Raw genomic sequence first — 18,047 nt, 5'->3', positions numbered from 1 at the left:
CAGAGTTTGCATGTGTTAAAAACTTTGCAGACAGCAAAACGCTTAGTCAGAGTATACTGTGCAGATTCTGTCCTTCAACCAAGATATCAACTTAGTGATTGTATTCAATGTACTTACAAGGACTGATACACTGTGTTAAATGTGATAAGCTATATATCAGAGCACTTAACTCCTTTTGAACAAATCATGGTATAGCTACAGAAACACCAGTACAAACAAGTTAACCTGATTGTGACAGTAATGAGAAAAAAAAACATTATTTTCTGACAATTGTTTTTTTTGACATTGTGGATAAATCATAACTATTAGTAATAATAAAATAATCCAATACACTAAAACATATATGGTAAAATGCTGATAAGTACACTTAATTTCATAATATTTACTTGTTATATGGCTGCATTGTAATACATTATTACTATTATCAATTATGCTACGCCAAGTTTTAAAACTTTTGCTAGGCAGACCATGAGGTTATACAGGTCTGTCTCAAGCCTGATGTTCAATTTTAAATAGACCCCTTGCCCCTTACCCTCTAGTTGTCACGCCCTAACCTTAGAGAGCCTTTTTATTTCTCTATTTGATTAGATCAGGGTGTGATTTGGGTGGGCATTCTAGTTTTTCAATTTCTTTGTTGGCCGGGTATGGTTCCCAATCAGAGGCAGCTGTCTGTCGTTGTCTCTTATTGGGGATCATACTTAGACAGCATTTTTTCCACTTTTAGTTTGTGGGATCTTGACTATGTTTGTGTGTAATTGCTTTCTGCACTGCATGTAGCTTTATGTTCGTTCTTTTATTTTGTTGTTTTTTCGGTGTCATTCAAAATGAAGGAAAAGTGTACGCCTACCACGCTGCACCTTGGTCCAATCCATCTTTCAAAGAGTGTGACACTAGTCACACCTTTTACCCCTATCCCCTAGGCACTTCCCCCCCAACCTTCAGCCCACTGATATTACAACTGAAACACAAGATAGATAAATGAATTATGGGGACATTTCAACCTTGAGCTTGACTTGGTAGAATGGTCACCATATTCTTTACATCTGTCCCATTTCAAGGTCAATCTCCAATCAAGTTATAATGTATTGGTCACAAACACATGGTTAGCAGATGGTATTGTTAGTGTAGCAAAATGCTTGTGCTTCTATTTCTGACAGTGCAGCAATATCTAAGTTATCTAACAATTCCACAACAACTACACAACAACTACACATAAATCTAAGTAAAGGATTGGAATAAGAATATATACAAATAAAAATATATAAAGGAACAATAGACAATCGCCACAAATATATAGGGGGTTTGGTGGTAGGAGAAAGGTGCTAGCTAGGGTGCAGGGGCTAGTTGTAGGGGCTATACTGAAGAGGCTAAGGGGTGATTAATGCACCCATCTCTATGGTTGTCAGTTTCACCAAATGATTACAACCAAAAACAGACTTGCTTTCTTAAACGTCAGCTTTACATGTCTTTAAACAAGGACATATGAAGTTTATCTGTGTTTTTGTTAAGGCAGTGGAAGTCCTTGTTCAAACAAGTGACTGAGGCTGATTGAGTTTTGCTGCGGAATGGGAAAGTCATAGAGATTTGAGTGAGATAGGATTGGTCGTTGAGAGTATAAAAGGGTCCAGCAGCCCATGGAGCAATGTACAGAGCAACCATGGGCAAACTACTCATCTGCGTTGGTAAGTGGAATTTATTTTAGCATACTTAGCGTATAACTGTACAATTGCTCTATCTTTCTTTCAAACCTTTCGTTTACATTTTCATTGTAATGACAATTACCACCATTTAAACATAAAAGGCTCCCTATGGAGAGAATTGGCCACTGACGAATGTCCTCTAGCTACGCATTTTGTCAATGCTACTGTGTTCAATGTCTGTTTCTAAGGACTGAGGTTGCCAGCCCCATGACCAACCTATATTCATGTCTGTGGGGAAGAACTGCACTTTAAATCATTATCAATACAGTTCTGAATTATGTTGACTTTTTAAAAAGTTGAATTTAAAATAAAATCTTTCCCTTTTTCTTTCTCCTTTCATTATTTTTGTCTCTCTCGCTTTCTCTCTCATTATTCTCCTCTTCCTCTCTCTCTAGGACTGGCTCTCCTGCTGCATGTGCAGCTAGGTAAGTTTTAAGTACATTTAATTTACTTGTAGCCAGCATCTAGGTAAGTAGCCAATCAGAGAACTATAACATGATTTACAGAGCATGACAACCCTGACTCTAAAACTGCCTAACTCCAAACTCTAACCTTACTACTACCCTTCCATAGGATCCTCCTACATCCTCTCCTGTTATTTCACTAACTGGGGCCAGTACCGGCCAGGAGCAGGCAAGTATTTCCCCGCCAACGTGGACCCCTGTCTCTGTGACCATCTGATCTATGCCTTTGCCGGCATGGCCAACAACGAGATCAAGACCTACGAATGGGACGATGAGAAACTCTACGGACAGTTCCAGGCTCTCAAGAACCAGTGAGAGAGAGACACACACATGCACAAAGACGCACACACAAACACACACTCAAGCAGGCATGCACACACATAGACAAATGCAGGCAAACACTTTCTCATTCAGGCATGTACATACCACAGGAGGTTGGTGGCACCTTCATTTTGGAGGATGGGCTCGTGGTAAGGGCTGGAACGGAATTAGTGGAATGGTATCAAATATGTGAATATGTGTTTGATGCCATTCCATTTGCTCCATCCCAGACATTATTATGAGCTGTCCTCCCCTCAGCAGCCTCCCGTGGTACACACACATGCACACCTAAGCCAGGACTAACCCTAAGTCTTTTATTTGGTAACAGGAACAGCAACCTGAAGACTCTGCTGGCCATTGGAGGATGGAATTTTGGCACTCAGCCGTAAGTGGAGATGCATATAAACATGCAAGTGCACACACACATTTACACACACACCCTGTGTCTGAGCTGTGTGTGTGTACCCAGGTTCACAGCAATGGTGTCCAGTGCAGCCAACCGCCAGACGTTCATCAGCAGCGTTATCAAGTTCCTGAGGCAGTACGAGTTTGACGGCCTGGACATTGACTGGGAGTATCCCGGATCCAGAGGCTCCCCACCCGCAGACAAGGCCAGATTCACCACCTTGCTGCAGGTTAGACTCAAACACCCATACACGTACACACGTACACACACACACACATGAATAAACACACATTAATAAACACACACCCACGCAGATTAACAATCACTCGTACAGACACACACACACGCACAAAATAGCTCATGCACACACAAATGAACACACAGTCAAGATTGAACACTTGAACACCCAAATGAACACACATACCCCTCTGTGCACTGTCTCCCTCTAGGAGCTGATGGCTGCCTTTGAGACTGAAGGAAAGAACACCAACCGTCCTCGTCTGATGCTGACTGCAGCTGTTTCTGCAGGAAAGGGAACCATCGACACCGGATACCAGATCGCCGAGATTGGATCGTCAGTACATACACACTGGGTCTCATTCATATATTAGTTCTTGCATGATCTAACATGCATGATCTATCAAATACTTCTTGGAATATTGGAAACTCTCTTTCTCCCTCTCTTTCTCTCTCTCTCTCTCGCTCTCAGAGTGTTGGACTATCTGCATGTGATGACATATGACTTTCATGGATCTTGGGAACACAACACTGGAGAAAACAGCCCTCTCTATAGAGGACCGGCTGATCAGGGAGCCTACATCTACTTCGATGTGGTGAGTCTCTCTTTCCGTGCCCATCTCTTCCTCTCTCCCTTCCTCGGCTCATCTATCTCGTCCTGCCTATTTAGTTTGGAGCTGAGAGTGAGTAGCACATTTCTTAATAATTTTTCTCTCTCCAGTGTTTTCACTACCACATACTGTGTGTGTTCTCAGGACTATGCTATGAAGTACTGGAAGAGCAATGGTGCACCCGCTGAGAAGCTCCTGGTTGGATTCCCCACCTACGGCCACACCTTCAAGCTGGCCAGTGGCTCTAACACTGGAGTGGGCGCTCCTGCCAATGGCCCCGGCCCCGCCGGACCATTCACCAGACAGTCTGGCTTCCTGGCCTACTACGAGGTAATTGACACAGGATTAAGATAGGTCTGAAATGACACCCTCTTCGAATCCCTACACAGTGCACTACCTGTGTGCTCTTGTCATAGGTAGTATCCTGGGGAACAGTGTGTCATTTTGGACGCAAACCCAGTGTATGTTTTTGAGTGATTACATCTGCAACTTCCAACCCTAACGTAATTGTATGTGTGTGTGTGTGTGTGTGTGTGTGTGTGTGTGTGTGTGTGTGTGTGTGTGTGTGTGTGTGTGTGTGTGTGTGTGTGTGTGTGTGTGTGTGTGTGTGTGTGTGTGTGTGTGTGTGTGTGTCATTAGATCTGCACCTTACTGAAGCAGGGAGCTACCCAGGCCTGGGACTCTGCCCAGATGGTGCCCTACGCCTTCACCCAGCAGAACATCTGGGTTGGATATGACAACGTCAAGAGTTTCCAGGACAAGGTCTGTGTTTGTGTGGGTGTTTGTCTGTTGGGGGAAAGATATAACTAGGGGGTAATGGCGTAGCATCCTACTCTGTTACAATAAGCCTAATAATATATGGAATTAAACAGTAGCTTTTATCTTCGTGATTTATAGTAGTGAGTGCATACATTTTGATATTGGTGACCCCAGCGAGAATCGAATCCACCATCCTGACATTGCAAGATCCATTCCCTACCAACTGAGCAACATAGGGCAAATGATGAAGTTCTACATATTTATCCAATTTCACCCCGTTAGGTAAACCCTCCTCTCCCCTCTCTTTCTCCCCTACAGATTGAGTGGCTGAAGAACACTGGCTTCGGAGGAGCCATGGTGTGGAGTCTGGATCTGGATGACTTCTCTGGAACCTTCTGTGGACAGGGCAGATACCCACTGATCAACACCCTCAAGTCTGGACTGGGAACTGGAGCCGGTGAGAGACACAGACACATGCAAGCCTGCATGCACACACAAACATTCAACAACAACCCTCTCTCACTCTCTCAAATAGTAGTAGAAATGTAGTTGAAATTATCTCAACCCCCCCTTCTATCCCCCCCACTCCTATGTCCTCCATCTCTCCCAGGTTGTGCCGCCCGTATAGACCCCATCGCCCCAGTGACCCCTACCCAGCACCCACTTAACCCCCCACAGCCCGGAGGTCAAGGTGGCAGCAGCAGCGGTGGCAGCAGCGGCGGTGGCAGTAGTAGCAGCGGATCTGGCTTCTGCGCCGGGAAGGCTGACGGAATATACCCTGACCCGACCAATACCAACCACTTCTACAATTGTAGCCAGGGCAAGACCTACGATCAGCAGTGTGCTACCGGCCTGGTGTTCGACGCCAGCTGCAAGTGCTGCAACTGGGCCTAAGAAACCATAGTTCCCCTTATTAATGAAGGAGCTGGGTCTAAAGGTTATGTGGTTGTTAGGGCCACTGATGTCATGTCCTATTCTAACATCAGCTCCATGTAACCTGTCAAATCCACTCTAATAAACTCCCAACATATGAATGTATTCTGCTGTCTCAGGAATTTTATTTATTCTGCTCCGTGTGGGTTTGAGGTCAAATTGCACTTTGAGCAGAATCACCTTGTATCCCACATAGCTAGTCATTATCTGAACAAGATAGCAATTCTGCTCCTCGCCGTTCTCAAACTGATTCCCGAAAACACCTTTTGTCAGTTTAGTTTTTATACAATTCATTCCACCACAGAGAATCGCAGTTAAAGATAAGTCCTTTACTGCAGTCAAACTTTACCAGGCTGACAGACACGGTATAAAGCACGCAGAGCTTAGCCTGACTCATCATTAACATGACATAATGATAGTCTCACCATTTGTATTTTTAACTACCATTTAATCCAATATCAAAAATACAAGACACACATTTCAAAACTGTTCTTTTTGAAATGCTGAAAAGAAGAACATAAAGTAAATATTATTTTCTTTGCAGAATTTGAATATAACTTGACATGCACATTGTTTTATTTCAAATCAAATCAAACTCTTTGTCACACGCGCCGAATACAATAGGTGTAGACCTTACAGTGAAATGCTTACTTACAAGCCCTTAACCAACAATGCAGTTCAAGAAAGAATTAAGAAAATATTTATAAAGTAAAAACTAACACAATAAAATAATAACGAGGCTATATAAAGGGGGTACCACTACCGAGTCAATTTGCAGGGGTACTGGTTAGTCAAGATAATTTGCTCATGTAGGTAGGGGTATAGGGGGGGTTGTAACGGCAGTCCTCCTCCTCTTCATCTTCGGAAGAGGAGGAGTATTGAGGGAACCAAGGCGCAGCGTAGAGAACAGACATATTTTATTAACGAAACACGAACTTGATTAAACTAACAAAAACAACAAACGGTGTAGACAGACCTAGACGAAGTACTTACATAAAACAAGAAAACGCACGAATAGGAACATAGGCTACACAAACCGAACAAACCGTAAACAGTCCCGCGTGGTGTACAGACACAGACACGGAAGACATAGAATGCCCACCCAACCTCACGTCCTGACCAACTAACACACATAAACTAACAGAAATAGGTCAGGAACGTGACATAACCCCCCCCCATAAGGTGCGAACACCGGGCGCACCAGCACAAAGTCTAGGGGAGGGTCTGGGTGGGCATCTGACCACGTTGATGGCTCAGGCTCCGGGCGAGGTCCCCACCCCACCATAATCAATCCTAGCCTCCATCTACCCCTAAAAATGTCCACCCATATCTTACCCCCACAAAATCCTCTTAGTAACATCCATGACAGGGACAGCACCGGGACAGAGGGATAAATCAAGACAGAGGGATAGCACCAGACAGAAGGATAGATCAGAATATAGAGGTAGATCAAGATAGAGAGGGAGATCATGATAGAGGGGCAACTCCGGACTGAAAGGCAGCTCCGGACAGAGAGACAGCTCTGGACTGAGGGGCAGTTCTGGGTATATAGCCGTTTCTGGCTGAAGGGCAGCTCATGGCTGACTGACGAATCTGGACGCTCATGGCAGGCTGACGGCTCTCCACGCTCATGGCTGGCTGACGGCTCTCGACGCTCATGGCTGGCTGACGGCTCTCGACGCTCATGGCTGGCTGACGGCTCTCGACGCTCATGGCTGGCTGACGGCTCTCGACGCTCATGGCAGGCTGACGGCTCTCGACGCTCATGGCAGGCTGACGGCTCTCGACGCTCATGGCAGGCTGACGGCTCTGGACGCTCATGGCTCTCTGACGGGCTCTGGCCGCTCATGGCTCGCTGGCGGCTCTGGCAGATCCTGTCTGGTTGGCGGCTCTGGCAGATCCTGTCTGGTTGGCGGCTCTGGCAGATCCTGTCTGGTTGGCGGCTCTGGCAGATCCTGTCTGGTTGGCGGCTCTGGCAGATCCTGTCTGACGGGCGGCTCTAGCGGCTCCTGTCTGGCGGACGGCTCTAGCGGCTCCTGTCTGGCGGACGGCTCTGTAGGCTCATGGCAGACGGGCGGCTTTGCAGGCTCATGGCAGACGGGCTGCTTTGCAGGCTCATTGCAGACGGATGGCTCAGACGGCGCTGGGGAGACGGATGGCTCAGATGGCGCTGGGGAGACGGATGGCTCAGATGGCGCTGGGGAGACGGATGGCTCAGATGGTGCTGGGGAGACGGATGGCTCAGATGGCGCTGGGGAGACTGATGGCTCTGGCCGGATAAGGCGCACCGTAGACCTGGTGCGTGGTGCCGGAACTGGAGGCACCGGGCTAAGGACACGCACCTTCATACTAGTGCGGGGAGCAGGGACAGGGCACACTGGACTCTCAAAGCCCACTCTATACCTGGTGCGTGGTACCGGCACTGGTGACACCGGGCTGAGGGCAAGCACATCAGGATTAGTAGGGGGAGAAGAAACAGTGTGTACAGGGCTCTGGAGACGCACAGGAGGCTTAGTGCGTGGTGCCGGAACTGGAGGCACCGAACTGGATACACGCACTACAGGGAGAGTGCGTGGAGGAGGAACAGGGCTCAGGAGACGCACTAGTAGCCTAGTGCGTAATGTAGGCACTGTAGGTACTAGGCTGGGGCGGGGAGGTGGCGCCGGAAATACCAGACCGTGGAGGCGTACTGGCTCTCTTGAGCATTGAGCCTGCCCAACCTTACCTGGTTGAATGCTCCCGGTTGCCCGACCAGTGCGGGGAGGTGGAATAACCCGCACCGGGCTATGTAGGCGAACCGGGGAAACCATGCGTAAGGCAGGTGCCATGTATGCCGGCCCGAGGAGACGCACTGGAGACCAGACGCGTTGAGCCGGCCTCATGACACCTGGCTCAATGCCCAATCTAGCCCTACCAGTGCGGGGAGGTGGAATAACCCGCACTGGGCTATGCACTCGTACAGGAGACACCGTGTGCTCTACTGCGTAACACGGCACCTGCCCGTACTCCCGCTCTCCACGGTAAGCCTGGGAAGTGGGCGCAGGTCTCCTACCTGCCCTCGGCCCACAACCTCTTAGCCCCCCCCCCCAAGAATTTTTTGGGTGTTACTCACGGCCTTTTTGGGCTTCCGTGCAAGACGCGTTCCCTCATAACTCCGGTTCCTCTCTCTCTTTTCCTCCACTCTCCGAGCTGCCTCCAGCTGTTCCCATGGACGGTGATTCACTTTAGCCCATGGTCCTTTTCCGTTAAATATTTGCTCCCAACTCCACAAGTCCTGTATACTTCCCCGTTGCTCCAAATTACGCTGCTTGGTTCTGGATTCGTGGTGGGTGATTCTGTAACGGCAGTCCTCCTCCTCTTCATCTTCGGAAGAGGAGGAGTATTGAGGGAACCAAGGCGCAGCGTAGAGAACAGACATATTTTATTAACTAAACACGAACTTGATTAAACTAACAAAAACATCAAACGGTGTAGACAGACCTAGACGAAGTACTTACATAAAACAAGAAAACGCACGAATAGGAACTTAGGCTACACAAACCGAACAAACCGTAAACAGTCCCGCGTGGTGTACAGACACAGACACGGAAGACATAGAATGCCCACCCAACCTCACGTCCTGACCAACTAACACACATAAACTAACAGAAATAGGTCAGGAACGTGACAGGGGTCAATTTAAATAGTCCGGGGAGGCCATTTGATTAACTGTTCAGCAGTCTTATGGCTTGGGGGTAGGAGCTGTTAAAGAGCATTTTGGACCTAGACTTGGCGCTTCGGTATCGCTTGCCATGCGGTAGCAGAGAGAACAGTCTATGACTAGGGTGGCTGGAGTCTTTGACAATTTTTGGGGCTTTTCCCTGACACCGCCTAGTATACAGGTCCTGGATGGCAGAAAGCTTGACCCCAGTGATGTACTGGGACGTACGCACTACCCTTAGTAGCGCGTTACGGTCAAATACCGAGCAGTTGCCATACCACGCATTGATGCTACCGGTCAAGATGCTCTCGATGGTGCAGCTGTAGAACTTTTTGAGGATCTGGGGAACTATCCCAAATCTTTTCAGTCTCCTGAGGGGGAAAAGGTGTTGTTGTGCCCTGTTCACGGCTGTCTTGGTGTCTTTGGACCATGACAGTTCGTTGGTGATGTGGACATCGAGGAACTTGAAACTCTCAACCCGCTCCACTACAGCCCCGTCAATGTTAATGGGGGCCTGTTCGGTCTGCCTTTTCCTGTAGTCCATGATCATCTCCTTTGTCTTACTCACATTAAGGGAGAGGTTGTTGTGCTGGTACCACACTGCCAGGTCTCTGACTTCCTCCCTATAGGCTGTCTCATCGTTGTCGGTTATCAGGCCTACCACTGTTGTGTCGTCAGCAAACTTAATGATGGCATTGGAGTCGTGTTTGGCCACTCAGTCGTAGGTGAACAGGGAGTACAGGAGGGAACTAAGCATGCACCCCTGGGGTGCCCAAGTGTTGAGGATCAGCATGGCAGACATGTTGTTGCCTACCCTTACCACCTGGGGGTGGCAAATCAGGAAGTCCAGGATCCAGCTGCAGAGGGAGGTGTATAGTCCCAGGGTCCTAAGCTTAGTGATGAGCTTTGTGGGCACTATGGTGTTGAACGCTGAGCTGTAGTCAATGAACAGCATTCTCACATAGGTGTACCTTTTGTCCAGGTGGGAAAGGGCAGTGTGGAGTGCCAGTGTGGGATATTGGTACGGGTGTTGTTAGGCCCAAGACGACGTCGGGTTACCAACATATTCAAATAATGATTGACATATTTTAACTCGGGGATCAGGTGACGTAGCAGGCTATGGCACTGCATCACAGTGCTGGAGGCGTCACTACAGACCCTGGTTCGATCCCAGGCTGTGTCACAACCAGGAGTCCCATAGGGCGGCACACAATTCGTTAAGTGAGGGTTTGGCCGGGTTAGGCCGTTATTGTAAATTAAAATGTGTTCTTAACTGACTTGCCTGGTTAAATAAAGGAGAAATATAAAACATTATTTAGATGAATTTATTCATACTATTTCATCCTTCCATGAGATATAGTCCTGACACGAATCTAAGAATACTACCCAAGTAGGCTAGTCGTTCGTTCTATCGGTTCAGTTGCCAGAGATGCGACAAAGTCGTCAAGTATTTTTGTTCTGTATCTATGAACACGACCCAGTCGTTTGTTCTAAATGTTCCATTGTCATACTGGCTGGTAACTTTTGATATCTAGCCAACTACGGCTAATTTACAGTCACATCTTACAGTGCAGCCAGAATAACAGCAAAGTAGCTGCACTTGTGTTTGTTTAAGCTGTTTTCTAGTGACATTTATTTGGATACATCCATAACAATGAGCAAATGAACTGCAAACTAGCTACATTTCGCTTGGTTTGACCTGTTTTCTATTGACATTTCTTTGTTTAAATCCATAAAAAAAATGCCAGCTGATTCGTGATTTCTGAATGGCTGAGAAAAGCTGTCTGCCTGTCTGTCTTGTCCCGACTCCTGACACGTTCATTACTACGGGACAGCTGGAGATCGAAAGTCTACATGTTTTTTTATAGTGGAGATCAAGTTTATAATTCAATACGGAGTGCCTGTACACAGCCCATAGCCGTGGTGTACTGGCCATATACCACAAACCCTTGAGGTGCCTTATTGCTATTATAAACTGGTTACCAACATAATCAGAACAGTACAAATACATATTTTGGTATACCTGTGATATACGGTCTGACATAACATGGCTTTCAGCCAATAAGTATTCAGGGCTTGAACCACCCAGTTTATAGTACACAAGAATTCCAAATGGTGGCACATGAGTGGCTCTTGCCACTTTGTCCTATTGAAGCACACTGGCAGATGGAGAAGGATGATGTAGTGAAGCCACATCCATATATGACTTGATTCCCTTGAGCAAAGGCTCTTAACCCTAATTGCTTCTGTAAGTCGTTCTGGATAAGAGTGTCTGCTAAATGACTCCAATGTCAATGGAAACATAAATTGATGTCCATTTGATACATTTATGAGGTATACAATATAGAAATGTACAGTGTTCATGCCCAGATGCGACATGCGTACATTAGCCCTTGATCGACACTATAGTCTCGGTTCCCCAACCAACACCTTTCACAACATGTCGCACACAGACACACAGACCCCTCCTAACTAACCCATCACATCCAGACTACAATAAGCAGAACAGTGGGGTATGATATTTACATACAAATCGTAATAAATAAATTCAAAACATGAGGATGTGATGTTCACATCCTTATGGGAAGTCACATGGGTGAGATATTTGCATCCTAGTGTGAAGCCCCGGCCACTCAGAACAATGGGTGTGAAATGTACATCTTGGTATGACCTCCCACCCCCTAATAAATCACAAGATTTGTCAACCATGCATTTTTAGAGTTGAACTGTCCAGACCCACATCACCAGCCCCTCCCCACCAATACACACAAACACACACACCTCCATCCTGACTAGCCTATCACAACTTCAAGCATTCTCACTTAAGAAATGTGGACAAAGGAGTATAAGTGTTATGCCAAGACATGGAACCCTCATCCTAACTAACCCATCACATCAACCCCTACGGTGTCACCATAGGCCCCAATACAATAGCCTCTTGTTCAATGTAATAGTCTCTGTCACCCCACCAACACCTTTCACAACATGTCTGGACACAGACACTAGCACCCCTCCTCACATCCACAATACTGTAATCAGAACAGTGGGCTGTGTGGTTATATACAACATGTGGTAATGCCCCGTCCACTCAGAACAATGGGTATGGTATTTACTACATCCTGGTGTGAAATCACACCTGGTTGTGGTATTCGAATCCTAGACGGAAGTCCCGCCCCCCTCATATATCAACGAAGTGTGAAAGATAGTTAGACTGGAGCCACCCTACTCATAGGGATAAACTTAGGAGCAACTGCATTAGGACTTAACCACACTTCGGAGTAAACAGACGCAAACTCTGAACAGGAAGAGTGTACTGATCCCCAACGAGCTTGGCCGACGCAAAGGTCATGAGCAGGGCAGTGTTGGAGGAAAGGACCTTCAGGTCCACAGACTCCAATGGTTCAAACTGAGGCTCATACAGAGCGTCCAGGACCAACAGCAGGTCCCAGGTCGGTGTCATACGCATAGACTCTATGGTCCGGGCCTTTCAGGAACCACACCACCAGAGGATGAGATCCCAGGGACAAAGGATCCCAGGGACAAAGTTTCATCCCTACATGAAACGCCAAAATGGCTGCCATATAAATCTTCAACCTTCATGGGTGCAAAATCCTCCCACGCGCCTGGGACAATACATCCAGACGAAACGAAACCCACCACGCGTCCCCGCCCACCAGGCGGATGATCTCTGGGAACCAGGGTTGTCTGGGCCCGATCCCATATCTAGGCTCCAACCGAGGGGTGCAGTCTCCACTCCATGGAGATAGGACCACCTGGAAAGTTGATCGCACACACGATGAGAGATCTGGGAAGATACTTGGCCCTGAGTAACAGGGAATGCACACCACTCCACACAAGCAGCACCCTACACAGGGCAATGTCCCCAATCACTGCCCTGGGACGTTGGTATATTTTTTTAAACCAGAAGAAAAAGTACCACCTACCATCCCTCCATCACCACTTCCAGCAGTGTCTGGTCCCCCATCCAGAGACCAATCAGGACCAACCCTGCTTAGTTTCAGAGGCAAGCCAGCAATGGGAGGCAGGGTGGTATGCTGCTGGCACCTGGTTTCTTGACTCCGCCACAACCAGCCAATCGTCCAGAGAGGCCAATACTCGGATCCCCTGCACCACACCGGTCACAACACCGCTTCCACCACTATAGAAAAGGTGCAGGCAATAGGGAGATGGGGAGGACGTATAGCACATGAAAATATGTATCCTTCAGATCTATGGACATGAACCAATAACGGGTGAAGTGTGAGCGTTTTGAGGTGTTTGTTTATAACACGCAAGTCCAGGATAGGATGCAACGTTACATCACTCTTGAGAACTAAGAAGTACCAGCTGTACCAACCGCTCTGTACTTCTGACACGGGGACCAACTGAATACCTTACTTTTGAAGGAGAGAGGAAATCTCCTCTCTCAAGACAGACGCTAGGACCTTGGGGACCCAATGATGTAATGACGCCACGAAAATGAGGAGGAAGCACAGCAAACTGCAGACCCTACCCCCTTGTCACAGTTTTCATCGCCCATGGTGAAACTCTGCATGCCCGCCACTGGATGGAGCACGCTGCCAGTCTACCATAAATGATCTCCTGAAGGGGTAAAAGGCCACCCTGACTACTGGGATAATATATATATTATTATATTTTGTTATGCTTGTTTTCATATCCACCACTCTTGACAACCGTGTGTCCGAATGTGGGGAAGGAACTGTGCATTCTGATACCAGGCAAACACCAGCTACGGGGACCTCTGCAACCAGTCACTTGCCCCCATTGACTGAGCCACTTGGGAGCACTATTAGAACAGTAAATGCTTGGGGACAAAGGCCCAGAGCCATACAAACTTGTTGGCAAAACTGGCTCATCCAAGTACATCTGCCTGTCCGTCTCAGGAATCCCGAAGAAACCGGCGCCGTTTACTCTGAAGCACCATGCTAGGATTATCCGCCTTTTAGCCTCTGGAGCTAAGTAACTCGCCACTCATCGCCAAAGTCTTTAAACAGGGCTAAGTGACACTTCAAAGTTGCAGGGACAAAAGGTAAATACCTCCCCCAAACCTGGAGAAACTCCGCTGTGGGGGAAAAAACGCCATCAATGGTGCGTTCACCACCAATGGTTCCGAAGTCAGGGCTTCTGGCTGCCCCGGACTGATGTCATCCGATCACACTCAAATCCTCCATAGCCAATCAGGGATAGTACATCATCCCTGGAATCTGGACTCTGAAAACTGCCAGTGAAACACTCCAGGCAACAGGACAGCACTCGTGAGTATCTTTAATTTTCCTTGTGAAACCACATGCCCTAGGCAGGGTTTGAGATTCAAACACAAATGTTATCCAAGCAAGGAAGCGTTAACTACACAAGCAGAGCAGAAAGTAGTTAGCTTTTTGCAAACACAAAAACCAATACCAAGACCCAAAACTCGCAACATCTAGAGGGACTAGTACTTTCTCCCCATTAACAGATACTTAAGTCCGAGCCGAACCTTGTAGCCTTTGTGTGCTTAAAAAGTTTGTAAATTGGGTGACGTGTTCTTCCTTCAAGCGAGCTGAAGAGTGAAGAATTGAGTAAATGGATGCGAGCCCTGGTATTATAGCCAGGAAGCCCGAGCCCTGGTATTATAGCCAGGAAGCCCGAGCCCTGATATTATAGCCAGGAAGCCCGAGCCCTGGTATTATAGCCAGGAAGCCCGAGCCCTGATATTATAGCCAGGAAGCCCGAGCCCTGGTATTATAGCCAGGAAGCCCGAGCCCTGATATTATAGCCAGGAAGCCCGAGCCCTGGTATTATAGCCAGGAAGCCCGAGCCCTGGTATTATAGCCAGGAAGGTGGGGCTTCCAAGGGCTAGCTCGGCATCCATTGACCTGCTGGGCGTGATTTTAGTGAAAGTGAATAGGATTGGTCGTTGACTCCCCATAGTATGTGATACCAAGTGACCGACTGAAAGGGAACATAGTAAACATCATGTAGACAACAGTAAATAGAAAACTACTTCAACTTCATGTAAAATCTGTGGTTTTATGAATTAAAATATTTAAAACAACAGACAAGACCACAGTGCAAAGTGAAACTAAGAATTCATAATTAAATAATGAATAACTAAATCACAATAAGTCATAATGATGACACCACACGTATGATATACACACATACACGCCCTTACATATTTATTTGGACAGTAAATGTAAAACTTTTAATTTGTCTCGATACTCAAATGTTTTACATGAGGCAACAGTAAAGAATGTCTCATTTTATTTTAGCGTATTTTCACACATATCCATTTTACCGTTTAAAAATGAAATCACTTTATGTATCTAGTCCGCACATTTGAAGGTGTCAAGTATAAAAAAACTTTCTTACTCATCATTATTCAATATTAATTATGGTAGAATTAATGTAGAAGTGTTCAGAAACATATTCTATTTTTATTTACAAGAAAGGTTACTCCAAACTGGCACAATACATTAATTATTCTATTGGGCACAACATTTTGAAACACAAGCAAAACAAACTGCAAATGCATCCAACAAGGTTGTAGAGAGCGGCAAGTAGCCTAGAGGTGACAGCGTTTAGAGCGTTGGAACAATAACCAAAGGTTGCTATTTCGAATCCCGGAGCCGACAAGATAAAAAATCTGTTGATCTCCCCTTGAGAAATGCACTTAACGCTAATTGCGCCAGGATCCCTGTCAATAATGACTGATCCCTAGCTGTGACCTGACTCTCAGGGGGAGTTGCGATATGCAAAAAACACATTTTCATTTCACACTTGTACAAGGTACCCCCTTGTACATGCAGGATGAATATAGGCTCCCCCTATTTGACCTTTTGAGTATCACAAGCTTGATGTAGTCATTGCGTGCTCGGAATTATTATTTTTTTTTACAAGGTAAGTTGACTGAGAACACGTTCTCATTTGCAGCAACGACCTGGGGAATAGTTACAGGGGAGAGGAGGGGGATGAATGAGCCAATTGTAAACTGGGGATTATTAGGTGACCATGATGGTTTGAGGGCCAGATTGGGAATTTAGCCAGGACACCGGGGTTAACACCCCTACTCTTACGATAAGTGCCATGGGATCTTTAATGACCTCGGAGAGTCAGGACACCCGTTTAACATCCCATCTGAAAGACGGCACCCTACACAGGGCAGTGTCCCCAATCAATTACTGGCCCTCCAACACCACTTCCAGCAGCATCTGGTCTCCCATCCAGGGACTGACCAGGACCAACCCTGCTTAGCTTCAGAAGCAAGCCAGCAGTGTTATGCAGGGTGGTATGCTGCTGGTGTATGGGAATATGGGACAAAATACTAAACTCTTAACTGAATTACAAATTAATTTGTCCAAATACTTATGACACCTTCAAATGAGGGGACTCGATACATAAAGTGTATTCATAAATAAACTGTAAAACAGATATGTATGAAAAACCTTCAAATAAAAGGTGGCATTCTGTGACATAGGACAAATATAAAACGTAGACAAATTAAACATTTTAGCTTCACTGTCCAACTAAATACGTAGGGGAGTGTATGTATAAAACGTTTTTAAAATGTTATTAAAATTGGTGCTAGCATATTTACATTTTAGTAATTTAGCAGATTCTCTTATCCAGAGTGACTGAAATGAGCAATTAGGGTTAAATCAAATCAAATTGTATATGTCACTTACACATGTGTTAGCAGATGTTAAAGCGAGTGTAGCGAAATGCTTGTTGCCTTACTCAAGGGCACAATGACAGATTTGTCATCTAGTGCACACGCACGCACACACAGCTGGTGGCACCTTAATTGGGGAGGACGGGCTCGTGTTAATGACTGGATCGGAAGGAGTGGAATGGTATCAAATACATCAAACACATAGTTTGATGCCATTCCATTCTCTCCGTTTCAGCCAGTATTATGAGCCGTCCTCCTCAGCAGCTTCCACTGACACACACACACACACACACACACACACACACACACACACACACACACACACACACACACACACACACACACACACACACACACACACACACACACACACACACACACACACACACACAATGGGGTTAGAGGCGTGTGAGGTTGTTGGGGATGATGTAAACATTGTTGTCTGGCAGGTGGACAGAGTTCTTGCTGTAGTACCGTCGTCCGTCTGCATAACGCTCGCCACGGTGGACCTCCAGGTACGGACCCCAACTCTCCACAGGAGAACAAACAGCACACAGACGCTTCAGACAGAGACACGTCCATGTACTGTAATGGATGCACACCTACTTCAAACACTTGGAGACACACAGACAGAGACTTTAGATGCTAGATCGTAAAAAGGGATTCTGACAATTGCAGGAGGAGTTCCAAACACTCTCAGAAGTCCTAAGGATCCACATCTCTGCCAACCACACCCACCTGCCAGGGGTTTCCTTGGGAGGTGAGTATTTTCCAGACAGCGAGGAGGGGGATCCAGATGAGACAGAAGGCAATCATACACCATCCTAGAGCCACGCCCCACGCAGGGTACTGCTCCGTACCGTAGGATGGGGGACTGAACGTCAATAACGACCACACCAGGATCACCTACACATCAACAACAACAACGACATACACACACAAACAGGAGTTAGAGAGTGTGCGTGCGTCTGTTAGAGAAACAAAGGGGTTAGAGAAATGAGGACCGTTGAACAGAGAGCCAGGTAGGATAGAATCTAAGTCTGAAAGAGAAAGACAGAGACAGAGGCAAAGAGCGAGAACTCAATGATGATGGCGGGAGAGATGAAGAACCAACAAGCTCTCCACCACAACCAGAAGAGAGAGAGCTCCTCGCCCCCAATCATCATCTCTATGTCCTTAATGAAACGGTTTCCTCTTATACACAAACACATAATAAATGTCACAGAATATGTAACTGCCAACTA

The 18,047-nt window shown here is 46.6% G+C and overlaps 1 protein-coding gene across 2 annotated transcripts; it reads left to right on the top strand.

Moving 5' to 3' along the window:
* The first annotated feature begins 1,642 nt into the window (after window positions 1-1,642).
* On the top strand, window positions 1,643-5,422 carry LOC129834517 (acidic mammalian chitinase-like). 2 transcript variants are annotated; one of them, XM_055899586.1, is made up of 11 exons: window positions 1,643-1,682; window positions 2,096-2,125; window positions 2,274-2,475; window positions 2,814-2,870; window positions 2,955-3,120; window positions 3,341-3,465; window positions 3,601-3,724; window positions 3,884-4,069; window positions 4,379-4,501; window positions 4,817-4,955; window positions 5,109-5,422. In XM_055899586.1, the coding sequence occupies exons 1-11, from the start codon at window positions 1,643-1,645 to the stop codon at window positions 5,390-5,392; spliced, it is 1,476 nt and encodes a 491-aa protein (XP_055755561.1). In that variant the 3' UTR covers window positions 5,393-5,422. The 2 variants fall into 2 exon arrangements, with proteins under 2 accessions (XP_055755561.1, XP_055755570.1); XM_055899595.1 differs by having other exon boundaries at window positions 1,658-1,682; window positions 5,142-5,422.
* The last annotated feature ends 12,625 nt before the right edge of the window (window positions 5,423-18,047 follow it).

Source organism: Salvelinus fontinalis, chromosome 3, assembly GCF_029448725.1.
Source record: "Salvelinus fontinalis isolate EN_2023a chromosome 3, ASM2944872v1, whole genome shotgun sequence".
NCBI classification, from domain to species: domain Eukaryota; kingdom Metazoa; phylum Chordata; class Actinopteri; order Salmoniformes; family Salmonidae; genus Salvelinus; species Salvelinus fontinalis.
The sequence above is the reverse complement of the archived record's forward strand: the minus strand, read 5'-3'. Positions and strand labels throughout refer to the sequence as shown.